Below are 26,389 nucleotides of genomic sequence, written 5' to 3'. Positions count from 1 at the left end.
CACTGAAAGAACAATTCAATTTTTTTAAATTAAAATTATTATTTTTAATTTTGTCTAACAAAATTTAAATTAGTGCTTTGCAATTATTCTTCTGAAGCCGAAGTTATTTTTTGGTTTATTCAAAAAATTTTGAATTTTCTGTGCGTAAATGAATGATAAAAATTGTTTTTTCGATGAATTTTTTCTACACATTCTCGATTCTCTCATCGTAGAATTTATATATAATATATATATTTTTTTTTTCGATTTATATTCTAAAAATACCAAAATGTGCAGTAAAATTCGCTCAGATTGAAAAAAAAAAATTTTGTTCTCTCTTTTTTTTAATAAGAGAATATAGTGATTAGATTACAAGGCGTTCTTGTTTTTATCTATATAATATATATATATATATATATATATATATATATATATATATATATATATATATATATGTAATGCACATATTTCAAAATCTATTTACAAAGTTGTTTGTAAAATCTTAATAACAATATAATATAGTATAATATTTTATTTATAATACGTATAAATACCTTTGTCTTGATGTATAACGCGTAGTATTAATTGTAAACATATATATGCATCTCTGTCGTAATCGTTGTAATAATATATAATCAATTACAAAGTTAAAAGCAAAGCTTTAGATTCATCACAATGTTTTTAAGTACCTCTTTCGTTTATTATGCTCCAATTTTTCTCTAAATCTTATTTAAAAAAAAATCTATTTATACATTTCATTATATACTATTTTGCAGATTTTACACTTTTTTGTTTATTATTTCCTTGCCGGGAGAAATAAAATCAGGATTTTTTAATTATCGAGAAACGGTTTTTTTTGTGACAAAATACGATAATAAAAAATTTATTTTAAAACAATATTTTCAATAACTAAGGAAAAAGAATAATTTAATAATCATTAGTATAGTAAGAAAAGAATTTTTTAAATTATATATATATATATATATATATATATTTTTTTAAATATATTTTGAAAAAAAATTTGTTCGTTAAATAAAAGACTTGTTTGTTTTAAACATACATTTCTTTTAGGTTAAAAGAAAATTATTGACAAACAAATATTTTTTTCACTACAATAATTATTAAATAATATATTGTCAAAATATAAAAAGAAATAAAATATAGTTTAAAATGAATAGTAGATTTTTATGTTTAAAATTTAAATCATCTAGTTTTTATGATAATCCTGATTAATCTCCAAACAGAGAAATTTCCCTAAAAACGAAAATTTTTAAAATGATTGACATTTTTTTTTTTTTTTTTTAATATAAAGGACGGATATAATTTTTGAACATCTACGCGAATCACAGGCCGGTGAAAAATGATCGGTGTTTTGTAACGATACCGATTGTCGTTTTTTTTCATTAGGCACAATATATATATAGAAACCCTTTGATTTTGTGTCTAATTTTCGCTGATAAGGCACAGAGGCTATTTCTGCTCATAAAGAAGAGATATCTTCTTTATATCAATTAACATATTATTATATATATATGTTATAACAAAAGACTCTTTAGATAATTTTACTCACTAGAACCGCAGGATGAGGAATGCATTGCCTATACTTTATTACATCCCGTGCTACACGACTATTGCACCATTCCTCCTTTTTTATCTATAAGAAAATTCTTATATTTCTTTAATTTTTTCTTGTCTCTTTCAAAATTAATAAAAAAAAAAAAATTTTAATTTTTTAAAATTTAATAATATTTTGTCACTTCACTTCCGAAAATTTTTTTTCACTTTTTTCCGAAATTCTCTTCTTATATTATATTTTCTTCAAGCTCAAAATCTTCAGACTGAAAATTGATTATTTTTATCAGAACAATAAACAATTTTGATAAGAGGCGAATTTTTGTTATTTTTTTTAAAAAAGATATTTGATATTTATAAAATTTGCACCAGTGCGAACAAAGATAATCTTTATTTTTACTGAATTGAAAAATTATGAGACAAAAGGATATTAACAGATAGAGATTAACATTAAACATTAGATATATACATGTGAAGAGATGTACTTGAAGAAATTTTCTTTGAAGAGACGTTCTTAGAATAACGGAACATTCGAAAATCGAGAATGTAATCAGGAATGCGGATCCATGGATGAGAGTTGCATCGTCGTCGTTGTAGTCTTCTTTAAAAAACAACAACTATATATACTCGAGAAATCAATATATGAAGAGTCTCGCACAAGTTGAAGAATTGAAGAACATCCATATTAGTGAAGTGAGTAGTTTTAACTACAGAGACCAAAAAAAGTTGAAGTTTTGAGGTTATGTTCGTATTTTAGCTCTGAGTTTTGTTCTAATTTTAAATTTATGTTTATTGATTTTAACATCTTGTATATAAGAACTTAAAATCTTACCTTAAATTTTAACGTTATGTTCGCTCTATTGACCCAGAAATTGATCTAATTTGAAGGTTATGTTTACCGATTTTTATCTTAAACCCAGCGTCCTCTTAATTCGTTATAGTATTTTTACTTAATTTTGAGGTTATGTTTATTATCCTCAGACCTAATGTTTGTTTGATTTATGACTTGACAATGTTCATTGTCAAAATATTAACAAATCTGAAAACATAACCTCAAAATTATAGGTGATAAGTAAGAATCAAGAAGCCAACATATCCTCATAATTTAAAGTCAAATGTTAAGCACATTGGTCAAGAGAATGCTAAAATTGTCTAACATAACCTCAAAAATTTGCTCAATTTTTAGATCAAAAAGCCAAATCAGAGGCAAAATACTAACAAACCTAAAAACATAGATTATTAAAACAGCGAGGGGATAAAATTTTTCATTGATAATTACCGAATGTTCCATTAATTCACGTGAGAAATTTATGAAAACTCGATTTTTCTATCACGTTCTTAACATTCATACGAAATACATTTTCAATTTAACAGAAGTAAAATTAATCAGTTGTTTAAAAAAAATATCCTAAACTCCACAATGGGAGAACAAAACTCAAGAAAGTGGGTCCAAAATGTCAAGAAATTTTAATAAAAAAAACCTAGATTTGTGCAAATATTTACGAGGCTCGCTTCAAGGTCGCTGATTACAAAATTTCAGTCGGTTTTTCAAAATTCAAAATGGTGGAAACAATATGGCGGAAAAGTTTTTTTTAAAGATCGTTCAGATTCAAATAACATTTCCCAGATAGCACGCAAATCTGCTGCCAACTTGCAGTCGACTTGCATTGCAAGTTTGCTTTTCAAATTTGCTGCAAGCTTGCAATGTCTCACCCTTTGCAAACTTGCACTACAAGCTTGCTGTAAGTTTTCTGCAAGTTTGCTGCAAGCTAGCTACAAGGTTGCAGTGCAAGTGTGCAAAGGGTGGGACCTTGCAAGCTTGAAAAACAAACTTGCAAAACTTGCAATGCAAGTTGGCAGCAAACTTGCGTGCTATCTGGGTTGTCAGTCGAAAATTTTCGGGGTCACTGTTTACGAATTTGAGTTCAGATTTTCAAAATTCAAAATAACGGAACCAATTGGTGTAATATTTCTGAAAAAAAATTAATAAATTTCGCATAAAACTCTCTATCTGATAGTTTTTTAAAGCGCTTACGAATTTGATATAAAAATTGTAATCAGTGATCCCCAAAAAACAATCTATTAATATAAATTGAATTCAACCATTGAATATAATCAATTTTTGAAAAATCTTTCGCCACATTGGATCAGCCATTACTTATAGGATTTATCCAGTGGACACATTTGGATTAAAAACGTTCCAAAAATGTATTTTGAGAACTTTCCTGGAACATTGGACAAAACCAAAGACATTTTCATTTTTAGAAATGATCATTCCAAAATTTTGCACTATCTTAACTGATTCATAGGATTATTCTTGTATGGGTAAAAATTTTATCCTTAAAAAAACATCCACTATTCAGACGTTGATGATCTTTCCCAGAATTATAATCTGATAGTAAAATCACTTTTGATCTACATGAGAAGATTTTATCAATAGATTAATAACCAATCGATTAATAGATTAGCCATTATTTGATCAATTAATATTTTGATCATCAGATCAGTGACAATTTTATCATCAAATCATCATTTATGCCTCTTGATACGCAAAAAAATAGGGAGCAGAGGAATGAGACAATCCTCGATCCCGCGAAGAAAGGTCACTTCATATAGTGCTAAAGAATACTATTTCAGCTGATGAGATCTCCATTTTTGCGCAACATTTCAAGATGCAATTCATATTCCCTTGCTTTGAGTCTCAATGATGCGATGCTATTGGTCCTACGATCAATGTCGGGAAGTGGTCCCGAGACACTTCCAGTTGGTGAGCCTTGCGGTGAACTGGACGTGGGTGGTGGTGGTGGTGGCGGCGGTTGGGGAGGTGGTGCCGCTGGTGCTGGCGGATGAGGCAAATTAATCGCCGGCGCTGGTGGCGGTGGTGGTGGTGGCGAGCTGCGTACTAATTTTGGTCGTTGTGCGGCAGAAATATTTGCCAGGAGACTTTGGAAGGAAGCGGCTGAGGTATAAGGAAGTGGCATTCCAGGTGGTAGAAGGGGTGGTGGCGCTGCTCTATGATAAGGATGCGGTGGATAACCACCGGGTAAAACTGGTCCATGACTTAGTGGTGGATAGCGAAATGTGTCAAAGGGTTTTCGAAGAGCAAATGAGCCAAGATGTGCAAATGGATTTGGTAATGTTGGCGCAACAACTGCCGACGGTGGTGGTCCACCTGCTCCAAGATAGGGATTGTAGGGATGACCCTGAGGTCCAACCTTCTCTTGCTTCCTCCATTTTGCCCGTCGATTTTGGAACCACACCTGGAAAAATAAATGATTTTTTCATGAACAATTTTTATATTGTACTTAATAATCTTTAATTTGCTTACAGCTATTAAAATTATTTTTTACTTCTCAAAGCATTTTATGAATCTAAAAATCTTTTTAAAAAATGTTTTGATATTTTTGGGTGAAAAATAATTGTCGCCGCTGAGCGTAGACGTCAACTTCATGGAGGTCACTTTGCTACATTATCGCCATTTTTGCGTCGTCTCTCAACAACAGGCCAATGAAAATAGTTTGCGAGAAACGCATGCGTACATGATAAATTTTTATTCATACCTTAAATTTCATTTATTTGTGAAACAGTTAAGTTAAAATTAATGCATAAGTGAATGAAATTTTCAGGCCTTTTTTAACAGTGCAGCAGACGAAATTTTAGCAGAGTTAGATAATATTTTGAAGTTACCAACTTTATCGCTAGATGCGACATCTCTATTAATCTAAAGAGAACTATCCTCTAAATAGTAAACAAACATATTTACTATTTTTTGAAAGATTATTCAGACGAAACTTTGTTTTACAGCTAAATGGAAATAATTAATGAATAAGAAAATGTCTATGATTTTGCTAATATATAATTGGTAACTTCCGTTGATCGTGAAAAGCGAGAATACCTACTGAGACTATAGTTATTAAAGACTGGTGAGGCTAATTGAAAATTTTACTGGTGATGATAGCGACTATACACTTGGGACCATATTGAATGAATAGTGTTTTCAAAGAAAAGTGCACTGATTGTTGGATTCCGGGTCAGAATAAAGGATAGGTTATGATCCTTGGAAATCATTCTCAAGAGAATGAAGGAGACCCACGGGAGTTTGTGAATTCCAGTTATATATATATATATATATATATATATAGTGTGACGTATTCTCCCCCATTTTTTTTTCAGGAAGGCCACGTAGCGTATCATTATCTTGAATGAACACAAAAGTCGCTGCGGGATGCTGTTTATTTTTTCCGAAAATAAAGAACAGAGCCTCTGTCGGTATTTTAGCAAATAACAGAATATTTCTCCTCGTAAACCGTTACGACGCGATTCCGATGGCCCACTTTTCTCTCTCATAACATTTCCGAAAATTGAAGAAACATCGGAAGATTGAATCCCTGCATTATTTTTTTTAGAAAAAGGAAGAATATAATAAGTATTGCAAATATCTGGGTCTATTTAATACCTCATCCTCAAATATTAAATGTATCGTATTTGTGGTTTTTTTGAAAGAATATTTCTCAAAATTACAGTTTCAAAATCAAGTCTATTCATTTTCGAATCGTATAATTATATCTGCTAATAGTTAACTGTGTTATATGATATATATATATCGAACTATTGTGTCTGGAGGAGAAATATATATAAAATTTTGCTGTAGTTACGTAAGATTAGAAGAAGAAAATGGTGGTGCAATGGAACAATTCAAGTATAATTTTGGATAATGTTCTGTAACAAGTTTCTGTTTGAGTATAATATTATCTTCCGGGAAGATTGTAGAGTATGAAGTGAGGGAATCTTGAATTTCCCCATTGCACATTTAGTGAAGGAGAAAAGGTATCAAGTGCACGCTGAATGGCTTAAAAAATACAAGATAGTCATTGAGTAAAGAATGGATTCGAGAAAGAGAGAGAGAGGTCACTTGGCTATTACGAAACGTGCACTTTGGCATTGTGCACGAAGACGAAAATAATCGAGGGAGCAATCGCAAACAAACTGTTCGTGATGCGTCCACTATTCCCGCACATTCCTTCGCGAAGATTCCCCGAAGAAGAAGAAGAAGCGAGCTCTAATCAGTTCAACGGAAGTTCTTTTCTCCTTTCTCTTTTTCTCGGACAGTTTTTGAAGTCATCTGCTCGATACTCACTTCAAGAAGTTGTTGGCTTTTTTTGTTTTTTTTTGCCAGGGAGTTTTTTAAAGAGCAAATAAGAGATTAGAAAAGACTGTTGGGTCGATTTTGATAGCGTGCTTCGACATATAAATACAAATAAAAATACAAACATTTCGTATATTTCGTATAACATCAAAAGTCCAAAGAAGAATAAGGACCCGGCACGAAGATTTGTTGCTAAAACGAATCTCGTGACGAGACGCTATGAAAACAAGTGTACGTCAACAACAATTCAACTTATCCAATCATGTATATAAATTCTCGGACGTTTAAAGCACCTGCTTGTTTCCATTATTTGTTATATATATATCTTCTTGGAAACCAATGAAGCGTACGTTACGAGAGCATCTTTAGAATTTCCTCTTGATTCTGGAAAACTTGGGCTATTGAGCAAGCACTCTGATTGTTATATTTAAAATTCCTCGCTCAAGATTTTTATGATTTCCATTTCTCAGGTGAAAAATTTAAATGTCATCTTCAAGATAACATAGAGGTGCAAATTTCTGTCATTACTTTTATATAAAATTCAAAAAGTTTTTTAATCCTCGAGTCATGAAAAATATAAATACACATTCTAGGAAGTAAACGCCTTATATTATTTTAAGATGATTGTTTCTTGAATATATGCACAAATGAGTTGGGGAAAAAAACAATTTTTCATTCTATTTTGTATATATCAATTTATAAAAAAAAATAAAATTTATAAAAATGGTGTTAATTTCACTCTGGATATTTGATAAAATAAAGAAAAAAACACAACCATCTTGTAATTTATAAAATGAATTTGTGAGTCAAAGGAACGCCGCGAGTATATAACATCATTGAGAAGAGAAAGAAGGTGGATGACTTTGCGATTCGATGAACATTCTATCATCAGATCTAAAACCGAGGACACGGTGAGATCACCAAAAAGGTTCCGCCTAGTAGCTCCTTATTGTTTGGCTATAATTCGTTAGTGCTCGTCTTGCTCCTGATCTCAATTCTTTTCTTGTGTTTTCTTTTTTTTTTAATGTATAACATATATCCTCTCTATTCGTCACAATATAAATGAACTCATCGCTCGATATGAATTGAAAGAGCTTATCGACTCTGATTGAGACAAGAACTTTTTTTTTCTAAATTCATTTATGAATGGTTTTTAAATTAGTTTGGATACATATTGGTTTCTTTTTTAAATTACAAACAGAAACTTTAATTATAATATTAAAAAAATAAATAAAAATACAGAAATAACTATTTATGAAATATCTTGCTAAAATTTGGATTTAATAATTTTGATTACAAAATTAGTTTTAATTTCCTTTAATTTATTTTTTTCGCCATTGACATGAAAAAGTGTCTTTTTTGTGCCTGTTTTGGGCAGATAAAGTAGCACTTTTTAAGGCAGTTTGGGCCAACTGCCTAAAAAAGACTTTTTTAGGCAGCAAACTGCCGTATAAAGTCTTTTTTAGGCAGTAAACTGCCCTATAAAGTCTTTTTTAGGCAGTTGTTAATTTTTGCATAATTTTTTTTTTTGCTTTTATTTTATTTATCAATTTTTATTATTTTTTTTCTTTAAAATTGTTTCACTTTTTCATAACAATGGCGAAAAAAATAGCGTATGTGGCTCGCACGTAGTAATTTTTAGGTTCGGATGATTTCAATACTCGCTGTCTGTGCGACTTCGGTTCGACTCGGCTCGCTTTCGGCTCGACTCGACTCGCCTTCGGCTCGTCTTCATCTCACCTACAGCTCGCCTTCGTCTCACCTACGTCGCACTAACGACAGCTCGTACTGAAAATTACATCCTCACCTAAAAAGTACTACTTTACGTGCTTGCCACATAATATACTATTTTTTTTGTCAAAGAAAAATTTTAAACTGTTTTTATTAAAAAAAAAAATCTTAAAAAGCAAAACATTCATATACAGTGGACTCCGCTTATAACGAACTTCAAGGGACCGTTGAAATTTGTTCGTTATAGCCGAAGTTCGTTATAAACGAAGTTGAATTTAAGATTAGAAAATACGTGGTAATACATATAAGTATATAATTAAAATTTTCATAATATTGTTTTATGTATTTAGTCATTAGTTGGTTAAGATACTAAGATACATATTATCAATTAATTTATCAAAATAGTTATTATTATAACAATTTAGTAATTCAGGAACTTGTTTGCCTATTGAGATAATGAAGAATCGAAGATTGTCTTTTATTAATATTATAGTTTTTCAAATGATAATCGTTGACAATATTTTTTACTTTTACATAATGTTCAAAAAAAATGATCCTCTATGTCATTTGACTGCCCAATAAAGTAAATAAATTTGATATGTTCGTTATAACCGACTTTATTTGGCAACAATGTTTACAATTTTTGCTCGTTTTTAACCGAATTGCTCGCTATATCCATCTCACTATAAACGATGCTTCTTACGTTTAATTAACATTGAAACCAACCAAGTATCAAAAATTTGTTCGTCATATCCGGACTCGTTATAAGCGAATTCTACTGTATTTTTATTTGTGCGGACACGTCGTAAAATTTGATTCGTCGTTTTATTTTCCCTCATATAATCTTTGGCTTGCTCCTTTAATAATTTTCTACTTTCAATTTCACGAAGGGCCATAAACACCCATGTTGTATCGCAAAATGGACATGTTTCCGCATACGGTTATAGAGGGTTTGGCTCGAATCACACACGAGTAAGAATCTCCTAAGTCCCATGCACACATAAGGCCCCATCAAAAGTTCATGGGGTTCATTTCAAGTTGGTTAAAGAGAAAGAGGGAGAGAGAAGAGATTCTTGGACCCCCCACAGTGAACAGGATTGCCCCCAGCGGGGTGCTAAACATCGTCAGTTTAAAACAAAACGCACCGACTCTCAGCGGAACCTATAGTCATTTTTGTATTTAATCGTATCGCATTAATTAAACGGGCGCCGCTCTTCCACCCGCATTAAACCTTCGATTTGTTCAGAATTCGTTTGCCAAACAGAAATTTCGTTGGCAGCCAACCTCTAATGTGATAAAACCTTTATTTATTTTTCATCTCGTCAAAAAAGATGAAAGCATAAATTATATATCTTTTAATTTGTTAAGCACCACACTGCCTCAAGAGGTTTCTCTTAATTAAATTTGCGGTGGTCTTCAACATTCGAAACTCCCAAAAGTTGTTTCAGTTCAATTTAAACATTTTTTTTTTTTAATTTGAACAAAATTTTTGTTTGTTTTAAATTTTAAACCAAAAATTGATATTGAAGAGATTTATTTTTGTTTAAAAAAATTATTTATTAGATTCAATTAATTATTTACTATTGTAATTAAAATTTCTTTAGTTTAAATAAGTAAAATTCAAATAATTTTTATTCAGTTTACTCCTTAGAAATATAATCAAAAAAATTTTTTTTTTAAATTGTCATCATATTGATAATCGATTGAAAAAACAATTTTTTTTTTTTAACGGTAAAATTAAGTAAGTCATTTTCTTGATTTCTATGGGATTGTTTTTGATATGATAAAGAAGAAAAAAAGAAAAAAGTTTTTCTTATCTCTCTTATTTGATCTCGCAAATATTGTAGGAACCATGGTGCACCTGCTGGCAAGGACATTCACGGTTCGTGCCTTTCTGCTACACAGAACTGTTATATTCCCTTCCTTAATTTCTTCTTACCACGCCAACACCCGCTCCTTTTGTCGAGTTCGTGTCCTTACTGGGCTGGATTAATCGGCCAAAAAAGGAATTTACAAAGTAGGAAAAAGACTCGCGTATACCAAATATATATGAAACACTTTTTGCGAATATACTCCTCATATATAACATGACTCCCATATAGTATAGTTTTTCACATTTAAATCGTTTCAGAACCGAAAAAATTCATCAACCAATTAAAATGTGAGAATTAGCAATTACATCTCATTTTTTTCCAAAAAGTAATTTAATTTTAATTAGAGTATAATAAATTACATGAATTATTTCATTACTTACTCAACTTTTATTCTATATAAAACAATTTTTTTCTTATTTGTCTTTTTTTCATCTCATTTCACCTCTATTTTCTCTTGCATAATTTCCTCTCTAATAAATTTGCCATATATCAAACATTTTAAGCATAAAATAGAAGGCAAATTGATATATAATTGAAGTTTTGAACATTCAAATGAATGAAATAATTTTTTTGGTCTATTATTTTTTTATTTTTTTTTTTTTTTGAAATTACTGCAACAATGAAAAATAAAAAAATACATTAAATATTTAATAATTGACACTGTGCTAGTTCAAAAAATTAACAATCTGGGCATATAGTGTATTAACCTAATTTGGATACGCAAAATTCAATGGTGTTAGCCGTTTTTTAAAATCGGGTGAAATTTTCAAAATATTGGTCATTTTTTTTGGTCCATTATCAAAATACAAAATTGTTCTAATTAAAAAGTATAAGATTCACTTAAAACTCGTTACTCAAAATTTTTAAAAAATTTATCAAATTCATTTGAAACCTGTTACTTGGGAATTTTTGGGGTCGCTGATTACGAATCTAGTGTTGTTTATTAAAATTCAAAATGGCGGATCCAATATGTCGGATAAATTTTTTAAAAATTCAACTAATTCACTTGAAATTCATTACATGGTGGAATTTGGGGTTGCTAACACCAGATTTGTAATCAGCTACCCCAAAAAGTTTCGAGTAATGAATTTCAAGTGAATTAGATATGAGATTTTTTAAAAAATTTATCCGTCATTTTGAATTTTAAAAAACTGACAGCGGATTCGTAATCAGCGAACCCAATAAGTCCCCGAAGAAACAGGGTTCCAAGTGAATCTTCCCAGAAAAAACCTGAGCTCAAAATGAGCTTCACAATTTTGAAGTTCAACAAATATATGTCAAGTATAGGTGCGCCACGTTCTGTGTCGTTTAGCATTGGCTCATTTTAAACTGTAACAAAAATAAGTCGAGGATTTTTTTGTATTATACTTTTTGATAAGGAAAATTTTGTATTCCCAGAAAAAAGTTGGACTCATATTTGTTGTATCTCAAAATGAGTTCATGTTAAATGACATGGAACGTGACGCCATCTGCCTGTCTCATTTTTGATGTATATCAAATTGAGTATATAAATTTGAGAAAATAATTTTTTTTTTTTTTTTTATTAAATGTAATAAACAAATTTTTCGTTCATCTGAATGTGTTCAGAACTTCAAGCATATACATATGATATATATAGAATGATTTAGATTATAGTGGTGGGGCTGTTTATATGTTATTTGCGCACATTTCTAAAAAAGTGGAAGGGCTTTTGCCATTTTGAGTGAAAGGTAAAAAAAATTCCTCGTTGTCCCAATCCTCGTGGAATACGTGTCGTTCGTTCCACCTAGAACAGAGCGGCCTCGAAGTGCACGCGATATGTCGTGCTTCCCGGAACCCTCGAACCGAACTCGTTTTGATGTCGATTCAAGAACCGACAAACGAGAATTCGCGAGTCCCGCAGACCACCGTGGCCGAATTTTTATTTTTTTTTTTATTTTTTTTGCGTCCTCATCGAAAAGATTTCGAGTGATTTCAAGAATGCGAAATAGTCATTCTCAGGAGGGACAGCTCCGCGAAAATTCACCCTCTTTTCTCACCCCCAAATTCATCCCACAAAACTCTCTCTTTCTCCTGGAATTATAAACGAAACGAAATAATCTCAATTTCTTGTGAGAATTTTAAACTGATAACTAAATTTAAAAAAAAGAAGTCGACCAAGAATGTCTCTTAAATATACATTGTACCTAATTTCAAATAATTAGTCTGAAAAAAAATATTTGCTTCAATTAATTGAAAAATATTTACTTGAATCAAATATTTTTTAATTTACCATCTAAAAAATATATATTTGATTCAAATAACTTCAATTATTATTTGAATTAAAATTATTTAAAACAAATAATTTTTTATTACATTAAGTAAATAATTAATTGAATTTAATAAAAAAAAAATTCTTTAAAAAAATTCAAAGTTTTTTAAAATTATTTATTTATTTCATTGAATGATTTGATGTACCTAATTAAAAATTATTTGACACAACAATTTTATTTTATTGATTCAATTTATTATAAGAAACATTAATTTAGTTAAGTAATTGTTAAAATCTTATTTGATAAATATTTATTTCATTCATTCATTCATGTAAACGGTTGTCATGGTAACAGTTATTATGGTAACGCTTGTCATAGAAACGGTTGCTACGGTAACTGTTACCGTGGCAACCGTACGAGTGTATACGACGGACGAACAGACGTACGTCAAAGGGAAACTATAACACAGAAAAAACCTAGCCTCATTTTTATTGCAATTCAAAATGAATCAATGCTAAACTCATTCTGAGTTCAGTTTTTTTCTGTGAAGGCTTTCGGGCCTGGGCCACGAAACCCTAAAAACACACATTATTAACGAAGCTGAAGTACGCAACGTTTATATAAACGATTTTTAAAGAAATAATTTTTTAAAATGAAAAATTCTATAATTTTTTGCCTAAAAAATATTTCTTGTAGTTTTCATTAATCAACAAATTATAAAAAAATATTTTTTAGGCAAAAAACTTATAGAATTTTTCATTTTAAAAAATTATTTCTTTAAAAATCGTTTATATAAACGTTGCGTACTTCAGCAACTTCAAAAACTTACTCTGAAATAAAAAATGATTTTGTGTTAAAATTTTGGAGAAATGATTTTGTTTGGTACAAGGAATCTCGCTGTTCTACTCATAACTTAACCCAAAAATAATAAAAATAAAGCAATAAATAGTAAAAATAATGTATTATATCATAGTTAATTCAGCGTCCACTCGCTCGAATTGGCGCTTTTTTCTGGAGCACTGACACACTCAAGCAACGTATGTGTATGAGCCGCCATGTTTGTTTTCATTTTCGTTTAAAAATGCCACTTTTTAAACATCATTTTTTTATAATTTAACTCAAAATTATGTATTTTTCGGAGAAAAGCAAGATTCTTTGTACCCTAACACAGCCCCACAAAAAAAAAAAGTGTCATGTACTTTTGACCGGAATATCCTAACCCTATGTATTTTGACGCGCTGAACACGAATCCGAAGTCCGTTTTGCTCCATCACGTCAGGGTTTTTTTCTAACCTCAAAAAACATGTCGGATTTTGAGAAGTAGGCGATTTTTTTCAAAATTGATGTATTAACTTCAAACTTGGTATCTGAGGGTTTTTTGTGTCGCTGATTACGAATCTGAAGTTAGATTTGCAAAATCCAAAATGGCGGATCCAATATGGCGGACGAATTTTGAAAAAATTTTAAGATTTACTTCAAACTTGGTATCTAGGGGTTTTTTGGGTCGCTGATTACGAATCTGATGTCAGATTTCCGAAATTCGATATGTCTGATTCAATATTAAGGAATTATTTTTAAAAAATTGTCAGATTATTATGAAATTTGTTATCTACAGGTTTTCTAAGTTGCTGATAAGTAACACTAGGGAAGTGCCATACGCCGATTTTTCTGAAACTTGGCAGTTTTGTAGTTTTTTGAAAACAATTTGACACGTATGTTTTGTTTTTCCGCAAAAGCTGATTTATGGGGGGGAAATACCCCTTGAATTTTTTTTTGTTAGGGGGACATTATTTTACGAAATTTTTCAAAAATTAATGTGCAATAGTGTATCTGGGGGTTTTTTGGGTCACTGATTACGAATCTGATGTCAGATTTCAAAAATTCAAAATGGCATATCCAACATGGACTTCTATCGGCCACATTAGATACGCCATTATCAATTTTTGAAAACTGACATCAGATTCGTAATCAGTGACCCAAAAAACCCCCAGATACCAAGTTTGAAGTAAATCTTAAAATTTTTTCAAAATTCGTCCGCCATATTGGATCCGCCATTTTGGATTTTGAAAATCTAACTTCAGATTCGTAATCAGCGACACAAAAAACCCCCAGATACCAAGTTTGAAGTTAATACATCAATTTTTAAAAAAATCGCCTACTTCTCAAAATCCGACATGTTTTTTGAGGTTAGAAAAAAATCCTGACGTGATGGAGCAAAACGGACTTCGGATTCGTGTTCAGCGCGTCAAAATACATAGGGTTAGGGTATTCCGGTCAAAAGTACATGACACTTTTTTTTTGTGGGGCTGTGTAATCTATCATCCCTCAAAATTTTAGACAAAAACTTTTTCTCATTTTCGAGTAAAACGTATACTACCAAAACACATTTTCCCATAATAGGTCACGTGGGAGGTTCCTACATAACCTTAAGTAATTTAAATTTGATTGAAATTATTATTTATTATATACGATAAAATAATATATTTGGATCTAGTAAATATTTATTTGATTCAAATACATTATTAATTGATAATAGATAATTAAATTACATATTTATAGAAAAAATAATTTTTATTTAATTCAAATAAATAATTTAAATGTTTATTATTAAATAAATAATTTTTCTCAGTGTTATTTTAAAAATTTTCCCTTTAATAATTGTGTGGAATTTTTTTTTCTAATAGAGAAATCAACGTTTTTTTTTTCATTAATTCATAAGAATGCAATTTAACAGTAGTTGTTTTAACGCAACTCAATTATATTGCGTTAGCTAAGAAGAAGAAGAAGAAGAAGAAGAATTGTAAAAAGATGATGAAAAAACGTAATCATAGTAAAATTAGACATTTATCCGCATTTACAGGTTGCGCTTATATATAAGGTTTATTATATTGAAGAGAGGGGGGGAGAATAAAGAAGGGGCAAATGGGGGGTGTAAATAGGTGGTAAGGATCAAGCAATGATACGCGAAAGAAATAAGAAAATTATATAGAGAGTGAAACAGAGATGAGATGATCGAGATTCTTTCAAGTTGCCAATGAAGTAATAGTACTCGCAAGTCTGCGCACGGGATCGTAAAAATCCAATAGTGGTGAATCGATTGCATATATATATCCCTAGTAGAAATTTGTCGTGGATGCACTAGATTGACTCAAGTTACTTGACAGTTTTTCTCGCGGACGCTGATTCTAGCTGAACTGATAAATAACTGTGAAGTTACTGATCAGTGCTTTTTGAAAGAAATTCAAGTTGAACTTGATAATTCCACGACTCAAAGCTATCCAGTTTTTTTAATGGCACTGTCCAGTGCTGCTCGAAATTAAATTCATATCCTTGTCATGGCGGTGGCGCTTCAATAAGTCTAGTAACTGGACAGCTATGCTAGGATTTTGTGTATTGACATTTCGCTTGCTTGATTTAAAAAAATTACAACTTGTTTATAAAAATTAATAATAATAATATTAATATTCCTTTCTCAAAAAAAGACAGTGCATACAAAACACATGAAAATGTATCGAAATATCTCGGTGGTCGAAAAAATTGAATTTAAGAAAAAATGAACTTTGCTTTCCAGAGCATCTAAATCAATATTCATTTTATGAAAATCACTGTAAATTATTGTTCCACATATATATTTTTTGCATAACTTATCTTATTGCAATAAATATACACTTGCAAAATATTATTTGTTGTAAATGTTTGCCAGCTGTCATGAATCAGAAACGAACATAACCTATATTTAGTTGAAATCACTTGATTGGCCCAAGACAAAATAGCGCGCGCTTTTTTAAAATAATAAAATTTATTAAATTATAATAAAATAATTGCAATAAATTAAATTATTATGAAAATAATATTACCTTGAATAAAAAGTGTTTTTAGTTTTTAAAAAAAAAATGATTAAACAATTATTATTATTTTCAGACAAATTTTACAAATATAGTAGAATATTATTTTTCTGTTTGAGTATATTATAATAATATAATAATAATAATAATAATAATAATAATAATAATAATAATAATAATATTATATTATATCAATAATTATTAATTTATTAAAATAATTTTATTTATAAAATTTTACATATAATTTTTGAGGATAATAAATAAAAAAAATTAGTAATTAGTTTTTTATAATTGTCTAATGTTTAAATTAAATTATAAGTAAATCATTTAAAATCAAATAAACATCTAAAATGTTTATTTGCCTAGAAAATAATAAAAATAATATGCACAAATTCATAATATTATTAGGTACAGTGAAATACGTCAAGCATTTATTCTAATATCACTGATCAGAACGGCCGAGTTGCGTAAAGCGTGCGTTTCTTTCGTTCCCGCCCAGCGGACCCGTGTTCGCTCCCCGGTAGCCCCAAGATTTTTTCGTTGAAACTGCGAGAAGTGTTTTAAGGTTTATGTTATGACATTCATATTAATATAAAAATTATAATTGTTTCAGTGTTGTTAACAGTTCAGGTCAAGATGTTGCTTCAATCGTTTTACTTATGTAAATTTTTTTTTTAAATCCAGTTTAATTGTGAATGAAAAATTACATTTTTATAACGAATTACTATATTTAGTGCAATATATTTTCTTATAATAATTTTTGTTGATAATTGGAATATTTTTTTTAATTACATAAAATAAACGTGTTTACTACATTAAATCTTATTATTAAATGAATTTCGAAATATTTAAAAGAATTAATTTGACTAGTTTTTCAAAAGTCCTATTGATAAATAATTATCAAGTTGGGCTGGATAATAACTTGATGAAAAAAGCGTGACATGACATTCGAGTTTTTAGCTAGCTGGTCAGTCAAGTAACTAGACAGACTCCAGCGCGACTAGGCAGTTCCTTTAAAATAGCTAGGACAAATTTCTACTAGGGATATATATACACAATATTCCCTGTAAGACCAATCGCGCAGTTGTGAAAGGAAATATCAAAACTTATGCTTCTTACCACGCGTTTCCTTTCATCAAAGATCTTGTTGGAACGATATAATAAAGTATAGAAACACTTCATTCTGACATATTTTACACTTCCTCACACACATCACGAAATGCGATTAATTTCTATCACATTTTTTTTAAACAAGGGAGATAAAAATTTTGGATTTAAATAAAATTTTATTTAAATAATTTTTAACCTAAAAAATCGATTTTTTCAAAAGCGGCTCAATGAAAGATTTTGGTTTTTAGAAATTCGTGACACAGGCCCGAAAGTCTTATAGTTTCATTTTGGCGTCCGTCTGTCCGTCCGTCGTACGCCATAGTAACAGTTACCATAGCAATCATTACCATAACAACTGTTACCATAGCAACCGTTTCTATGGCCGTTTTTCTCCTTAGCAACCGTTGTTAAGGACTTTTTTTCCTTAGCGACGGTAATATTGATTACAAATCTAGAATTAGAATTGAAAATTTTTTAATTTAAATTAAATCATTTTTAAAAATTCATCAGATTTTCATTGGAAAATAGAAAAGTATAAAAACACACTTTTTTAATAATAAAAAACATATATATAACTAAAATTTCATGTTAAGTGAATGATGCGTGCAGATTGCAAATGTAACATAATGTGATTAGTAATTACACATGAGAAATCTAACAGTGTTTTTTTTTTTTTTTTTTAATTATTTAAATAAAATTTCAATTCATTTACTTTACGCGTTGTAGAAACGAAACAATGGTTTCAGGAGAGTGCAACTAATGACTCTTTTATGTAATTATATAAAGAAAGATAAATCTTATTTGTAAAAAAGTCGGTCATAATGAAATCATAAGGTGCAAACTTTTAATTTCTGAGAAAGAGAGAGAGAGAGAAGTTGTTATTTTTATATATGTTATAAAAACGAACCTTGATTTTGAAAAAGACTTCTCAATATTTTTGCATTTGTATATACATATATAGGTATTTATTTATCCATTTATCGCAAATGAATTACACGAGTGAATAAAACGATGAGAATTCGTTATTTCTTTGCGCGCAGGAAATTGTGATTTCCTGATATCATCGGCATTTCCTGTCCTGGCATTAGTCAACAGATACTTGAAGAATTCATTTTATATATATATATATGAACTATTTTATACACGAGAGATGCAATTAAATTTTTTTTTCCGTAAAAAGTATAATTAAAAAATTTTTTCTTAATTAATTATACTTTTCTTAAAAGGTATATAATTGCGATCTGTTTTATATATGTCATCATTTATTATATATGTGTTTAATTATATTAGATTTAATTAATAAATTATTTTTCAAATATACTTTATGCTAATAAATAATTTAAAAATAAAAAAAAAAATATATAAAATAAAATTCGTTTTTTTTTGTCATAAAAAAAATTGATAACAATAAAAGAATTGTTGGAATAATCAATGAAATATTCCTTGAAAGAAATTAACCGTGTAAATTTTTTTTTTTTTAATGCATTATGTCATTGTTAGATAAGTTGAAGGTAGCAACTATATTCTCAAAGTATACCGTGTGAAGACCGTTAGGATATAGCGAATGGTTCTCTGCCAGGTTGAGGATTTTTCTATGAACTTCCTCGATTCATTCTCGGTCATTCTCCTCATTCTCACGTCTCAACACCTCAAGATCGATGACAGGATCGAAGACTCTGACCGTTTGCAAGTATAATGAAACCTTCGCGGTATCGTCGTGAGGGAATCGAGAGAGATAGTGGGGATCGCGAAAAAGTTGAGAGAGGGAGATGAAACCTTCCACGCGAAGCAAGAGAGAAAGAGTGAATAAATACTGGGAATAAATTAAACTAATTGAGCAAATTAGCCAGCTGTTCACGCAACAAACGTTCATAGCTGCAAGAGCTACCGACACGCTGCGATATCGTTTACGTATCTAGGCACACTTTCTGCAAGTGCTTATGCAAAAAAAAAAAAAAAAAAAAAAAAAAAAAAAAAAAAACAGAAAATAAATAAAAACAAGCCTGATAAACTACAACGAGCTACATTAAGCCATTTCTCTTCACGGTAGCGCGTCAAGAATGTCTTTTCTAGAGGCAGAAATTACAACTATCCCATAACGTAATATATCAATGAGAGAAATAGAACTCTCTAAATTAGTAATATAAAAATTCTCTTTAATTTTTAGAAAAATTTTACTCTCTAAATTTTAATTAGTTTTGTCTAATTTTTAGTCAAAAATGGATAATTGTTAGTATAGAAAATTAATAATTCATTTACAGTAGGCTACTATTTCAATTAGTAAACTTTAATAAATGAATTAGTAATTTTCTACTATTAATTAGGGTGCTTGTAGGTATTACTACGCGTTTTCAAATAAATATTTAAAGAATTTATAGTGAATGGCTATTAGTAATTCTTTTTTTTACGATTACCTGATCTTTCATAGAACTAAAAAAATCTGTAGGTGAATAGAAAAAGTTAATTTGTATTAAAAAAACAGAGAATTATAAAAAAAACACATGCGTGAATTCCTACGCAAAAGTTTACATTACTACGCGTGTATTACTACAAATGTGTCGAATACAACGCATGTATTACTACGAATGTGACTAATACTACGCGTGTAGTATCCATTTTGGTATTAAAATAAGCAAAATTGGATTAAAATAAGAAGCGTTGCAGCTTATTTTAATGCCTTTTAATTTTCTGTATTAATACTACGCATCATCACTAAATATATACATATAATTATATTTCTAAAAGCACTCTCAACTTACTAATGCAACTTTTTATGCCTTCATCGGAAATAGCGATTTTCAAAATTAAATAAAATACCCATTTAAAAAATAATTTTTTTAAAAAGAATTTCAGTAAAAATAATAATTAATGTTTTGTTATAGATATTTTTTAGTTTAACAACTACATCAATTTCAAGCTAACAGAATAATAATTGTAAAATTACCAAACTAGTAAATTATAAAAAATCATCTTATACAACACAGAATAATAAAATTTATTAATATAATAACACATCAATAAATTTTACAAGTTTTTTTCTAGAGATTCATTCATATATACTATAATTATTTCATAACTTGCGTTAATCTACACTGAATAATTTTTTTTTCCTTTTTTCGAGTTATTAAATCACAGTTACAGTATATAGATTGATTTACTTTGTTTGGATTATCGTTTGTAATGAGTTTTCAATTGGTAATGTAAACACATGGGAGAATTTGCATTAATGATTCAGCATATATGTACAATGTGATTTTGTATATTTGAAAGTAAAAAAAAAAAAAAAAATAATCATTAATGAGCAAGACATATTTAGTAATGTGTGTTATTAGAGATTACTCTGTGATATGAACTCAACTCAGTTATTAGACTTTGGTATGTGTAATGAATCAATTCGTAATCATAGAGTAAAATGCGTATAGTTTTATTAGACTTGTATATATATGCAAAAATAGCTGAATCATTAAGTCCACTTTTCTTCGTTTATGTCTTATATTGAATGTAGAAATTCTTCAACGATTTGTGCGATGAGACCTTTTATCATATTTTTATGAGAACATATATACATTTTTATTTTTCTCTCTACCTGAACTGACAATAATTATAAATATACACAAGAAAAATTACCAAAGAATAAAATTTAAAAAAGTTGAATAAATGAAATAATATTAATGGAAATTTTGTGTTCGAAAAAAGTTTTTTTTATAATATATATATATATATATATATATATTTTATCGACTCACCTGTATTCGAGCCTCAGTCAAACCAATCTTCATGGCAAGTTCCTCTCTGCAAACAGAAAAAAAGAAAAGATATATATCATTAAGTCGAACAAAGGACCAAGGACCATCAAGGCCGTAACATTTACGCGCATTAATGGATTACATCCTGTTCTCGCAAAAATCATTTCACCCCCTCCCCCCGGATGTGCCATTATTAAATCCCTCAAAAAATTTTTATCTCTTCTTTCGATTTGTTAAAAACTTCCCTCTTAATGCTGAGTTGCATAAAACAGGATTATAAAAAATTATACTTAACTTCTTTAATTGTATGTACGAAAATGATTTTTCGCTCCAAGAACGCGAAACGAATTGCAAATAAGATGAAACAATGTATATAAAAAAAAAAATATATATATATATAAAAGGGAAAAGAATCTCGTGTTATAAAGTGTGAACCTTTTTCGCTTAATAATATTGTATTTTTCCCTTCATATTTAAGGGGAGATTACGATGATTTTTTTTCAAAAACTCGAAATTATTTTTTTTTTTATTTTTGGTTAGTAAGTCTATTTAAGAACACGGAAAAAATAGTCTAAAGTATGTCCATAGTCTAGAACTGATATAAATTGAATAGCAACATGCAACAACTCACTGAGCGCGCGAACGCACGCGTTTAATCCGGTCGGATAGCAATAAACGGCTTATAGAGACTCTCACTGCTACTTGACTAGCAATAGATTACTTGAAAATGATCTTTTAGAAGCCAAAGAAGGATCTATGTATGTAGCCGGTATCGCCGATTGAGTAAGAATCACTTTTTTTGCTTAATTTCTACTTAAAAAACTTTAAACGCGTTTTTCTCAAAACTGCATACTTTTAACTTTGTCACACTCTCATTTTAAAACTATTAAATACTAACTATCCAATAATATTTTTAAAATTTATAAACAAAATTTAAATTGCAAAATTGTTGTCGAAAAATGAAAAAAGTCTGCCAATCGTTTTTTTTTTCAATAAATATTTCTCATTCTAGTTTACACGATAGCCAAAATAGTACAGATTAAGAAAAATTTTGGTTTTTTCATTTTAGAATAACTGTTCCAGAGAAAAAGTGTGACAAACTTTTAAAATGTACCACTTTCGGCAGACATTATTTATTCGATTGTTTAAACAAAAAAAAGAAAAACAAATATTGTTTTCGACTCTTTAAAATGTGTATTTTCTCATAAGAAAAATGTAACTAATAAATATTTTTTTTTTTTATAAAAAAAAATCTTTGAAAAAAACCTCAAAATCACCGTAATCTCCCCTTAAATTAATCAAAAATATAATAATAATTATTATTGTTACAGTATAATAACGTAAATAAAAAAAAGGTTTTTGTATAAAATTTTCTGTATTTCCTAAACATTATCTTTTTAAATAATTAAAAATTGTTGTTAAGTCCATGTTTGGGAGATTCAATTAACTGCAATGAATTTTTAATAAAAATTTACATATATACACGCGATTAAAATATAAAAACAGATTATTAAATTAGTGGGTATTTTTTTTTTTTTTTTTTTGTTAAATATATTGAGCAGTCCATTATTAAAAGATCCGTTCCGTTTTTTTGTCAATTAAACTTGACTTCCAAATTGTTTTGAAAATCACAGGGGAATTTCAATGATATGTGCGTGCGCGCACAAATGTGCAATTAGGTTGATTAGAGATCTTCACAGCGTGTTTAAAGGCACTCAAGAAATTTAAAGATTAAACTATAAAAATTATAAACGCTAAAAATGAATCGATAAGTTGATCTTCTATTGAAATATTTTTCACAAAATTATTTTCTCTATTCCGTAATTTATTTATATTATAATTGTATAATTGTATATTATAATTTTCACTACGGGGGAACATGAATATCTCCTAAAATTCATTAGTTAGAATTTTCATACAATATATTTTTAAATGTCCTAACCTCTAACTACCAAACTTTAAAATGCTATAACTCATAAAAACAGTAATATCTTTAATTATTCAATTAATATTCTTAAAGTTTATTTCAAAAGGTTCAATTTTTATAAATACATCTTTTCATTACATCAATATATTTACTGATAATTATTGAAATACAAGTGTCTTTGAAAATCTTCATGCCAGCACGACAATGTATAAACGTGTATAATTATACTACAAGACTTGCACTTTTTGCCTAAAAATGATATGAACATCGAAAAAAATATGTCACTTCTCAAATTTCTAAGAGAAATTAGGAAATAAACTATATTTCTCTTATTTTCAAGTAAAATCACTAAAAAAAAACCACTCCATATTTTTATTAATTCCATTGTCCTGCGATGTCATAACTTTTATATTTCAATATATACAATTAATAAAAAACCGATGAAAACTTAAAGTTTGGAAAGACAAAACTTTGTGCCAAGCCATTTTTTATTTGCTTTTGTTTAAAAAGTATACAATTTGATTTTGCAAAAAATTTCATTATCGTAAAGTCCATTGTCGTGCGAAGCAAGAAAAAAATGTACCCGTGCCTGAAAATTTACTTAAAACAATTAATAAACTTTAAAGTTTTCTACGCTTTATACATTTAATTAGATACAATTTTAAAAAAAATAAATCAGTTAACTTATAATTTGTTGGAGATACAACGATATTTATAAATATTTAAGGTTTTAAGTAAAAATTAGGTGAAAAGGAAAAACCAGGTACTTGAAGTACCTGAGTGCAATTCCGGGTTGAAGGATTTTGTCAGTCGTGCTATTATATAGTACTGCGTATAGCATTAGGCTGCTCGCACAAGAAAAGATGGAACAGTGTACAGGATATGATTCAAATGAATTAGAAAAGAAATATCGCTCTTTCCTTTTCTATCTCATTTGAAAAACATCCTGCACACTTCTCCGTCTTTTCTTGTGCGAGCACCCTTAAACTTTGTACGGCTCACTTAAAGAATTTAGTAAAGAATCTACATTAAAATCAATTCTATGTTTGTCAAATTAACATTAAAATTATTCAATAAAGTCTTAATTTATCTGTTACAATTTCTTATCTTTTATCTTATACGTGTTTTACTTCCAAATAACCTATCCAGTTTCAACATAATTAATAATGTATAGGAAAATATATAAGTTTCAGTGCTCCTCATTGATACGCCTTTGGATTATGATTGAGGTTAATTCTCTCGTTTATTTTTGACACAACCCTCACAACAAAAGGATATCCTCAGGATATCCTAAACTAATGAAGGATATCCTGAGGATATCCTCAGAACATCCAAACCGTCGTTACGTAGGATATTTTTGGGATATCCTGGGGATATACTGAGGGTATTTTAGGGATATCCCCACGATATCACTAGGATATCCCTGGGATATCCTTGGGATATCCTTAGGACGTCCTGAGGATATCCTAATAATATTCGGGGAAATGATTAGGATATCTCTGGGACATCCTTAGATATCCCTAGGATATCCTAACCGCCGCTACTTTGGATATCCTTAAAGTATCCTTAGGATATCCCTGGGGTATCCCTAGGATATCCAAGGGATGTTTTTCGAATATCCTAGGATATCTGGTGCTGTGAGGGAAGTCATTTCTGCGGCGCTACTAAAAGTACTGTTTCGATAAATAAATCCCCAATGCCTTAAAAATAATTTTGATCCCAATAAAATGAAATTAATAAAACAAATCGAATTTCTAATCACGTTTTAAAAAAAATTTTAACTCCTCAAAAGTGACCGGTTTCTGGAGAATCACCCATATATGACTAGTTTTGCACAATTTTGCTTTTATGAAGAAGGTCGTGTATATATATATATACATGAGCTGGTTGATTATGGCTTCGGTATAATCGCTACCCTGTTGGAATAGTGGTAGTACTAGTATAAAGGATAATCCATACCTGTTTTCCTGAACGTGCTGTCTCAATGAAGTAGGTACATTGTAAAACTAAATCTCTCACGATAATGCCACGCTTCTGCACATACGTTCCTTTAACCAACCTGGCAATTTTACCTTTCCCTTTTTCAGCGACCGCTCTCAATCCCCCACTCCCTTATATTCTGACTATATGGTATCTAACCTCCCTGGATTTAATAAGATCACGAAATTTTGTGGTTAGACGGCTGTCCCTAATTGCCCTATGCCGTTCCCCCTGCACATATATATATACACTATTCTCTTCTCTGTGTTATTTTCAATTCGCGCATTCGTTCCTCTCGACGTTGCGATGTCCTTGTGAAAAAGTGGTTTCTCATACGGGATCAAATTGTTTTCACTCGGTGTTTTTTTTTCAACAATTTATCTTATTACTACTAAAACTTAAATCGCGAGAAATTTTTTTTTTATTTATACATTTATTAATATCAAAAATTATAATAAAAAAAAAAGATTTCTTTGAAACAAAGAAATCGGTTTTTTAAAGTCACTTTTTGAATTAAAAATGAAATTTGTTTAAATTAAAAAAAGTTTTCTTTGCTTTTAGAAAAAAATTTTTTTTTGAATTAAAGAAATTTTTTCTTTGAATGATATTTTTAATCTAAAGAAAAATTTTTTTGAATCAAAGAAATATTTATTCCGAACTTAAGTACGCTGAGTATTACTACGACTGCGTTTGCGCAGATTACGTAAAAGTCCGTATTAAATGAATTAAATGTTTTTGAAATACATTTCAAAGTATTTCAAAGATATTTAACCCCTTGACAGTCAATGACCCATATATGTCCAAAAAAAAGTCGTGCCAGCTTTGTGATTTTGGACATATATGTCCACATTAGAAAAAAATACTAAACATAATTCGATTTGAGTGTCAATGGATATAGTAAGGTTTTCGGGGTCGCTGAATCCGAATTTGAGATCATATTTAAAAAATTCAAAATGGCGGACCCAATATGGTGTCTAAAAAATTTTAAAATTGATTAGATTTGCATAAAAATGGTTCCTATAGGGTTTTTGGGGTCGCTAAATCCAAATTTGAGGTCAGATTTAAGAAATTCTAAATGGCGGACCTAATATGGGGGAAAAATTTAAAATTAATTCGATTCGTTCAAAATTCGGTACTTAGGGGTTTTTGGGGTCACTGAATCAAAATTTGAGGTTAGATTTGGATTCAGCGACCCGAAAAACCCACAAGTACCGAATTTTGAGCGAATAGAATCAATTTTAAATTTTT

The 26,389-nt window shown here is 29.5% G+C and overlaps 1 protein-coding gene across 1 annotated transcript in view; it reads right to left on the bottom strand.

Moving 5' to 3' along the window:
* Positions 1-1,028: 1,028 nt before the first annotated feature.
* LOC127289982 (homeobox protein aristaless-like) overlaps positions 1,029-26,389 on the bottom strand; it is a 193,873-nt gene continuing 168,512 nt past the window's right edge. The window contains exons 3-4 of the mRNA XM_051318317.1: positions 21,235-21,280; positions 1,029-4,811 (exon numbers count right to left, since the gene is read on the bottom strand). Coding sequence (XP_051174274.1) covers positions 4,185-4,811; positions 21,235-21,280 — 673 coding nt within the window. The 3' untranslated portion in view covers positions 1,029-4,184. The remainder of the gene's footprint in view (positions 4,812-21,234; positions 21,281-26,389) is intronic.

This window comes from Leptopilina boulardi, unplaced genomic scaffold, assembly GCF_019393585.1.
Source record: "Leptopilina boulardi isolate dan_hultmark-lab unplaced genomic scaffold, ZJU_Lbou_2.1 LbouV2_52, whole genome shotgun sequence".
In the NCBI taxonomy this organism is placed as follows: Eukaryota; Metazoa; Arthropoda; class Insecta; order Hymenoptera; family Figitidae; genus Leptopilina; species Leptopilina boulardi.
Note: the sequence above shows the minus strand (reverse complement) of the source record. Positions and strands in the feature narration are given on the sequence as shown.